The 8,480-nt window shown below is 48.9% G+C and overlaps 1 protein-coding gene across 1 annotated transcript; it reads left to right on the forward strand.

The window, feature by feature from the left end:
- The first annotated feature begins 67 nt into the window (after positions 1 to 67).
- Positions 68 to 8,176, forward strand: E4F1 (E4F transcription factor 1). The gene is made up of 13 exons (XM_010009479.1): positions 68 to 238; positions 348 to 444; positions 1,280 to 1,485; positions 1,882 to 2,002; positions 2,227 to 2,379; positions 2,687 to 2,853; positions 3,282 to 3,509; positions 3,797 to 3,902; positions 4,425 to 4,642; positions 5,065 to 5,263; positions 6,391 to 6,551; positions 7,327 to 7,389; positions 7,743 to 8,176. The coding sequence occupies exons 1-13, from the start codon at positions 68 to 70 to the stop codon at positions 8,088 to 8,090; spliced, it is 2,238 nt and encodes a 745-aa protein (XP_010007781.1). The 3' UTR covers positions 8,091 to 8,176.
- The last annotated feature ends 304 nt before the right edge of the window (positions 8,177 to 8,480 follow it).

The following is an 8,480-nucleotide window of genomic DNA, read 5'->3' on the forward strand; positions in this document are numbered from 1 at the left end:
CACCCCCCGGTGCCGGAGCTCACCTCCACACGCAGCACAGGAGTTTTCCATGTGGTTTTCCTAAGCCATGCCCGAATTCTCCCTCGCAGATGAGGATGACGTGCACAAGTGCGGGCGCTGCCAGGCCGAGTTCACCTCCCTGGAAGAGTTCGTGCAGCACAAGCTGCAGAAGGTCTGTCAGAGAGTCCCCGAGGCTCTGCCCGCAGCGCCGCCGGGCCTCGGCCAGGACGTGCAGAAGGTGACAGCAGCTTCTCCTCCAGCCGGGGCTGCGGGAGGGGAGGGAACAGCACGCAGGAGCTTTTAAAGGTCATAAAACTCTTCTGCTAAAGCGTTGTCTCTCACAGCAGGTCGTTCCTTCTGTCGAGGAGTCGATAACTGTTGCTCATATAGTGGTCGAAGCATCTTCGATAGCGGAGGAAATCAGCAACGCCTCTGCTATAGTAGGTGAGCTTTGGGGTGCCTGGCTCTGTGCCCCAGCTGGGTCAGGAGCTTGTTCCCCCCTCCAGGGTGCTCTGGAGTGTGATGTGTCTGTGGTCGGGCACATGATGCCTCCGTGTTGCTGCAGGACGTGGGACTGAGGGTGTGAGAGGCGTGCCTCAGGTCAGCTCTGCGACTGTCTCTGCAGTAATACCAAATAGAGTTAAAACTGTTCCAGAAGCAGCCAGTTTAATATTTATGCTGCAATAGAATCATAGAATCAACCAGGCTGGAAAAGACCTTTAAGCTCATCCAGTCCAACCTTTATCCCAGCAGTGCCAAGGCCACCACTAACCCCTCGCACTGAGGCCTCGGCTACAACAGCTGTGGAAACACACGGACGGCCCTGGGCAGCCTGTTCCAATGCCTGTGCACACCCTGGGCAAGGAATTGTTCCTCAGCTCCAGCTAAACCTGCCCTGGGGCAGCTTGAGGCCGTTTCCTCTTGTCCCATCCCTTGTTCCTTGGGAGCAGAGACCAGCCCCCTCCTGGCTCCATCCTCCTGTCAGGCACTTGCAGAGAGCGATCAGGTCCCCCCTGAGCCTTCTCTTCTCCACACTAAACCCCCCAGGTCCCTCAGCCCTTCCTCATCACACTTGTGCTCCAAGCCCTGCACCAGCTCTGGTGCCTTCTCTGGCCCCGCTCCAGCATCTAAAGTAACTAGTGAGAACTGTGCAGAGCCCTGTTCAGGCTTTAGGTACCTGTTCCTCCTCCTGCTCCACAAAATGCTGGACCAGTAAATTGATGTAGTTGGGTAAAGCTCTTCTGCAAAGGACATAACTGTTGTCCTACCCTCTCCCCAGGTAGTGGGCACATCAAAGAAGTCATTGTTGCAGGAGACCACGTTTTTGAAAACCCAAATGGCCACACGGATGGGGAAGTCCCAGAAGAGCCAGGCAACCCCGATGACCTGGAGCAGGTTATCTCCACAGAACTGATAAAGGTTAAGCTGCTGGTTAACAAAGAAGGGAGATATGTATGTGAATTATGCCAGAAGACATTTAAAACAGTAAGTATCACCCCTGTGTTCGGGTTAGTGAGTCATTTAGGCTAGATGTTAACTAAGATATCTCAAGACTCAGTAACATTATGCTGTTCTAGAGCATACGATGCTTCCAAAAGGGAAGTCCTACTTTCTGAAGAAGCACTGTTCTTTACAGCTGAAATGTAAACTACTTTACCACTGAAATCCTTACCCTTAGCTCCAAGAAGCTGTGGCTGCCCCATCCCTGGCAGTGTTCAAGGCCAGGTTGGACACAGGGGCTTGGAGCAACCTGCTCTAGTGGAAGGTCTCCCTGCCCATGGCAGGGGTTGGAGCTGGAGGAGCTTTGGGGTCCTTTTCAACCCAAACCAGTCTGCGATTCTATGACTTGGAACATCTTTTGACATGAAATTCTTTCCCCAGGCCAGCATCCTCAAAGCTCACATGATCACTCACAGCAGCAGGAAGGACTATGAATGCAAACTCTGTGGAACTTCCTTTAGGACAAAAGGGTCTCTGATTCGGCACCATCGGCGTCACACTGGTAAGAGCTCCTCGTTGTTGGGGTGTGCTCTGTGTGTGGGGAGCCAGGTTACCCTCCAGTGGCACTTTCCTGCTGCTGAGCTGAGCCCGTTGAGCTCCACAGCGCTGGGCTGCTGGGAGGCACCACAAGGGATAAGCACAGGGCTGGCTGTAGGAAGCTGAAGGGGGTCTTCACGCTGGCAGTGATTAGCTTAATACTCTTGTTTTGATTCTTGTTGTTTCTAGATGAAAGACCTTACAAATGCAAGAAATGTGGGAAGAGCTTCCGGGAATCGGGAGCTTTGACTCGGCACCTGAAGTCTCTGACACCCTGCACTGAAAGGATTCGCTTCAACATGAACAAAGAAATAGTGGTCAATAAAGAGGATCTGCCAACAGGTCAGTGCTGCTTCCAGCACTTGCCTCGTGTCTGGGAGAACTGAGCATGTAAATTCTTTGTCAGTAATGAAAAACCCACTTCTGTGGTATCCAGTTTCTCATCTCATACAGGAAAAAGTAATTTACAGAGCTAAAGTACTAAGCTGAAGCTCTGTAGCCAGACAGTGACTGTGAAGAGTGTTAGATGCTCTGGAACAGATCTGGTTTTAGCAGGCACCTTGTGTTATAAGGCACGTTTTCTGCCGGGCACAGCAGGCTGGGGAGGGTGGCAGCTCACCCGTGACTCACTGTGCTGCTTTTCTTGCAGGATCCTCTAGCTCAAACCCAGACACCGTTTCCTCAATAGCAAGTGAGTCCATCGAGAGCTCACCCGTCATTCACCTGGTGACAGATGCAAAAGGCAACGTGCTTCATGAAGTCCACGTCCAAATGCAGGAGCTTCCTGTTGTAGATGCAAAATCCCTGGAGCAAGACGTGAGTGTATTTTCTCTTAAAGGCTCTTCATGTGCTACACGCAGAGAAGTATTTTAAAGTATTTCATCTCACAAACAGAGTTCTTGTAGGTGCAGGGAATAAATGTGTGTGGTGGGAGTAAATAGTTAATGAGCAGCTTTTTCACTTGAGAATGTAAAGGCTGAGTCTGGCTGAGCTTAGTAGCATGTGTGTAGCATGCAGGGGGATGAGTAGGGTTCACCACTGTGTGCTGGATGATAGGAGCAGAGGCTTATCATCCCTCAGACTGTATGTCTTCAGAGTACAGATTCGCCTCCTTTTCCTCCCCAGTTCAAGACCATTCCCTTGCTGACCCTGTATCACAGCACTAGATTCCTTAGAAAGAATGGCTCTAAAGAGAGGGCTGAGGGTGTATTTGCTGTACCAGTTACCACTCTTCCTTCCTTCAGCAGTCACATCCTGAGGAGCTGCCATGTGAGGGGGAAGTGACAAGTGAGAACCTGCTGAGGGAGGCCATGAGGAACTCGGGTATCGTGATAGAGCGAGTCGCTGTGGAGGAGATGCAGAAGGCAGACCCAGAGCCTGCTGTGGCTGCTGCAGAAGGACTGCAGAATGAAGTGAAAGCAGAAGAGGAGCCGTATGGGGAGCAGTGTGTTGAAGTAGAACAAGCAGAGTCTGTATGTTTGTATTCCATAAATAGCTTCATTGTTTAGTGCTCCCTGCCTGCACTTGGTTGTGGACAGCACCGTTAGCATGTTACCCTCAGTGCATCTCTCCCTGTGCCCTGGCATTTGTGTCAGTTTTTATCCTTAAACATATTTCACATATTCTTTAAGTGTAGTGTTAGTACACAGAGGTGCTCTCTCCCTCCTGTGAAAGCTGGAGTATTTAACTGGGAATTTGGGTAGCAATACTTACTATACAGAACAAAACCACTTACGTTGTACCATTTTCTTTCCAATAGACAGATGGAGAAAGAACAAATGGGTACAAAAGTTATGTTTGCCCTCACTGTAACGAAGCCTTCACTGAAGCTACTTCCCTTGAAACGCACATGAAAGGTCATTTAGGTAAAGTTCTACTGCTCATGCTAGAAGTGTCTAAAATGTGATGTGTCTCACACAGCACAGCTTGCTTTGTCTCAGCTCCCTTGCCTTTACATGGCCTTAGCCATGCAAAATCAACTGACGATTGAAATCAAACAATTAGTGGCATACTGATACAAAACGTTGACTTTGGGTGAGCTCTAGAATAAAGGGTAAAATAAATACCTTACAAAACACCTCCAACTTTCACATTTTGGGGGTGCGCTGCATCCTTTGCAAGTGGAATTTGATGAAGAGGCCAATAAAAGCATTCATGAGGCAGAACAGGTTGACAGGCTGGACCTGCTGCTTGAAAGGCATCAAGGGCCATGAAAGCAACATTAGAGCAGAATTCACTTACGAATGAGACAAAGCCCTTACACAGCTGAAAATATAATTTCCCCCTTCTGGTTCATGTTTTTGGCAAGGATTCTGTTAGAGCATGTAGTAGATACCTGCTCCTGTGGGTTGTCCTGTACCAACCACGTGTCCTCTCTTTCTCCCTAGATTACAAGCCTTTTAAGTGTGAGGAGTGTGGCAAAGAGTTCACCAAGGGCTACCTGCTAAAGAAGCACCAAGAGGTGCACATGAACGAGCGGCGCTTCCGCTGTGGGGAGTGTGGGAAGCTCTACAAGACCATTGCACATGTGAAGGGGCATCGACGAGTGCACTCTGATGAGAGGCCCTATTCCTGCCCCAAGTGTGGCAAGCGGTACAAGACAAAGGTGAGCTCCCTCATCACAGCCAGGTTTCCATTTCCAGAGCCGGGGTATGGGAGCAGTTAGGAGGCTTTGCTCCTGAAAGAACAGAGGCCACTTGCCTCTTAATGAGCTGAAGCTCCAGAAGGAGGTTTTTAAGCCAGGAAAACAGGGATAGTCATAGAATGGTTTGGGTGGGAAGGGAACCTATAGGTCGTCCAGTTCCAATGCTCTGCCATGGACAGGGATACCTTCCATGTAAGGTCTTAATAAAACCTTCACATTTGTGAAGAAACTCTCTGGAAAACTTTATGTAATGATGGTAAAACCAAGTTTTTATCACGTCTTACACGAGAAGAAGTCCTCAAAGGTATTGGAAGCTAAACCAGTGCTTGTTCCAGTTCACAATTCCCTTTAGCTCCCTTCTCCTGCTCCTCTCCTTGGTACAGAATGCCCAGCAAGTCCATTTCCGTACGCACCTGGAGGACAAGCCCTACGTGTGCCAGTTCTGCAGCCGCGGCTTCCGGGAGAAGGGCTCGCTGGTGCGCCACATCCGCCACCACACCGGAGAAAAGCCTTTCAAGTGCTACAGGTGTGGGCGAGGCTTTGCAGAGCACGGCACCCTCAACAGGCACCTCAAAACCAAAGGTGAGGTGGCAGAGCTTGGCTGCGGGGGGTGGGAGTGTGGGGTGGTCTCGGGGTAGGTTTGGACAAGCTGATTTTGGCTGAGCTTGATGGTTTCTTGGAGTGGATCTAGAGACTGGCACCCAGCGCTGTTTATCTGCATCTCGGTTGCACCAGGAGATGCATTATGGGGCTCTTTTCATCTCTATTAATGAATATTGTGATCTTTCTGACCAAAATCCGTGCAGAACAAACAGCTGTAAGCCAGTTCTAATATACAATCTAGATCATCTAAATAAACATAACCAAAAGAGGACTTGCATCAAGACTTGAACTGCAGGAGTGCTGTGGGTTCTCTGCTCCAGACTCTGGCCTAAGTGGTCTCTGCAGTGTCACCACTGCCCTAAGTAGGGAAGACAGACCCTGCACCCTACCAGAGCCTGCCCTGAGCTCTGAAGGGGCTCTGGTCCAAGGCTACACACAAAGAGGGAGAAAATTGATGTCTCCACAAAGTAATGCCAGGGAGAGCTCGATTCCTGTGTTGGGGAAGAGGTGACCTGTAAGAACACAAAGTGGGGATGTTCTGTGAGGAAGTGTCTCGAGTTCTCACAGATAATCTTGTTCGATCAGATTAGTTGCACTGGACCTGCTGCTCCTTTAGCTCCTAAGCATGGATTTTCCAACTCTGTCACTTAGTAATGATGAGGTGTTTTAGGTTGTAAAAACCAATACAAGTTCACTGGAAGGTAAAAAAAGAGTTTCCTGGTAGACACAGAAACGACTAAGCAGAAAAGATACGTGACTTAAAAATATACCAAAGTCTTACTGTATGTTCTTCACACTCAGCTTTTGAGATCCAGTATGGATTTACACCTGAACTGAGCCGTGTGTCTTTTGGCATTGCACTGAACAGTGGCTCTGCTCCAGTCTCGGTTCTGGTTGGTGTCACTTGGGCCTCTTCCAGGCTGCCACTTGGCTAGTCTCAGTGGGATGAGAGCCTGGTACCTGGTGGCTTGTCAGAGGCATCCTGTTACAGGTCCTCCTTTGTGCTGCACAGCATTTTCCATGAAGGACCTGGAAATGACCGTCTCCTGTATTTGAGATGGGTATGAGAAGTGATGTGGTTTTGGCATTTTTGGAATACCATTCAGGTGGCTGCCTCCTTGGTTTGAAAGAGGTGGAGGAAATGATGGTGTCTGAGGAAAGCCAGTCTGCTGACAACTTGGCTGCCACGGTCATCTCCGAAGACCCTCACACGGTGCTGGTGGAGTTCTCTTCAGTGGTGGCAGACACTCAGGAGTACATCATCGAGGTGAGAAGTGGGCAGTGCCTTTGCATGCTGACCTCAGCACGGTGTTTTGTCACTAAGAACTGCAGTTGTGCATGATGTTCCTCACCTAGGCTCTTGGGAGAAGGTAAAATAGGATCTAGCCAATGCATGACCCTAGGAATAAGTAGGATTAATGAATTTTGTTCAGAAGGAGAGCACCTGGAGCCTACTTCACCCCCTTCCCAAGTCCTGCCTGTAATGCAGGAAGACAGCAGTTCATGAGGAAGCCGAGAACTTCTGACCATACCAGATTTTATGTCCTCACTAACTTGCTTCACCTTTCCCTCAACTTTTACCTACTATTTTCTCCCATTTCTATTTAACTTAAAGAAATAATTTAGCAGAGAAATATCTCCATTGTTTTTAACTGGCTGGGGCTGCCAGATGCAATGAATTCTGCATTTTGCTTTCTCTCCCCTTGTGACAAAGAGCTGGTACTCACCAGTGCAGAATAACACAGTTCATTTACTGAGTCCCTTTAGTGCTGCCACAGTTCTTCTCCAATAGGAGAAGAATCTGCCAGTTGGCCAAGTCCTGCTGAGAGAGGATATTTTCTTCTGGTTGTGTGTTACTTTTAAGTAGCTCTTGATAATGGGATTTGGAGGTAATTTCAAGGAGGAGTTGTCTTTAGAGGAGCTACTGCAGCAGGGGGGGAACAGAAAGACTCTTGTAAAAGATCTTAGTGTCTAATATCTTGGTAATAAAAGATTCTTCGGTAATAATCTAAGAAGGGAATCATCATATTTTGTCTTTCAAGACTGCTACTGAAGACATGGAGACCAGTGAAGCTACTGAAATCATAGAGGGAACAAGACATGAGGTAAAGCAGCCACATGAAGGCTTATTTTGGGGAATTGCTGTAGATTAAATGAAGTGCTTTTGGTGTCCTGAAAGTCATGCTGAGTAAACCCAACTTCAGATAATCAACGCAACTGCAGTCACTTCAAACGTCCTATGTCCTGGTGTGCCTTGTTCAGATTCTTCTGTAAATAGCTTGACATCTGAGGGGTGCTGGAGAGGGACTTCTCATCAGCGACTGTAGTGATAGAACAAGGGGCGAAGGGTTTAAACTGAAGCAGGGGAAGTTCAGATTACATAGAAGGAAGAGGTTGTCCATACTTGTAACAGAGAACAACACACCGAGACATAACATGTCCTCTTCTCTTCATGTAGGTTGACAGCCACATTATGAAGGTCGTGCAGCAAATAGTGAATCAAGCAAACTCTGGTCACCAGATCATCGTGCAGAACGTCACCGTGGCAGAGAACTCTGAAGTAACCACTGATGCTGCAGACACCATCACCATCGCCACCCCCGAGAGCCTCACAGAGCAGGTGGCCATGACCCTGGCTTCTGCCATCGGAGAGGGAGCAGTGCTGACCACGGAGGGTGGCATTGAGACAGAGGAGGCGACGGTGACCATGGTGGCATCCGAGGACATCGAAATCATGGAACACGCAGGAGAGTTTGTGATTGCCTCGCAGGAGGCGGAGGTGGAAGTCCAGACCGTGATCGTGTGATGAGCAGCACACAGCCACCGACAGACGTGATGTCAAACTCCCCGGGTTTCCCTGTTTGGGAGTTTGAGCAGTCCTGTTCTGGCCATTCGCATTGTTCCAAGAGCAAGGGAGGGAATGCTTCTATAGGTAAATGATTTCACAGGAGGGCGCAGCCCTGAGATGTTTGCTGTCTAAAATGGAAGTACTGGTAGTTAAAATCCTGTGCAGGGCTGCACTGGGGAAGTGACCGATGCACTAGAGTTGACAGGCTCAGTGTTCTGTACCGCTGCCTCAAAGGAAGGTTCTTTGCCAAGCATTGACCTCTGGCCACAGGACAGTGGTGTTCTGGTGTTCAAAAACATTCAGATACTGAAACTAAGATGTAGGGTCTCATAGGAGACTTACTTATAT

Source organism: Nestor notabilis, unplaced genomic scaffold (genome assembly GCF_000696875.1).
Source record: "Nestor notabilis isolate BGI_N333 unplaced genomic scaffold, ASM69687v1 scaffold31390, whole genome shotgun sequence".
Classification (NCBI taxonomy): Eukaryota; Metazoa; Chordata; class Aves; order Psittaciformes; family Psittacidae; genus Nestor; species Nestor notabilis.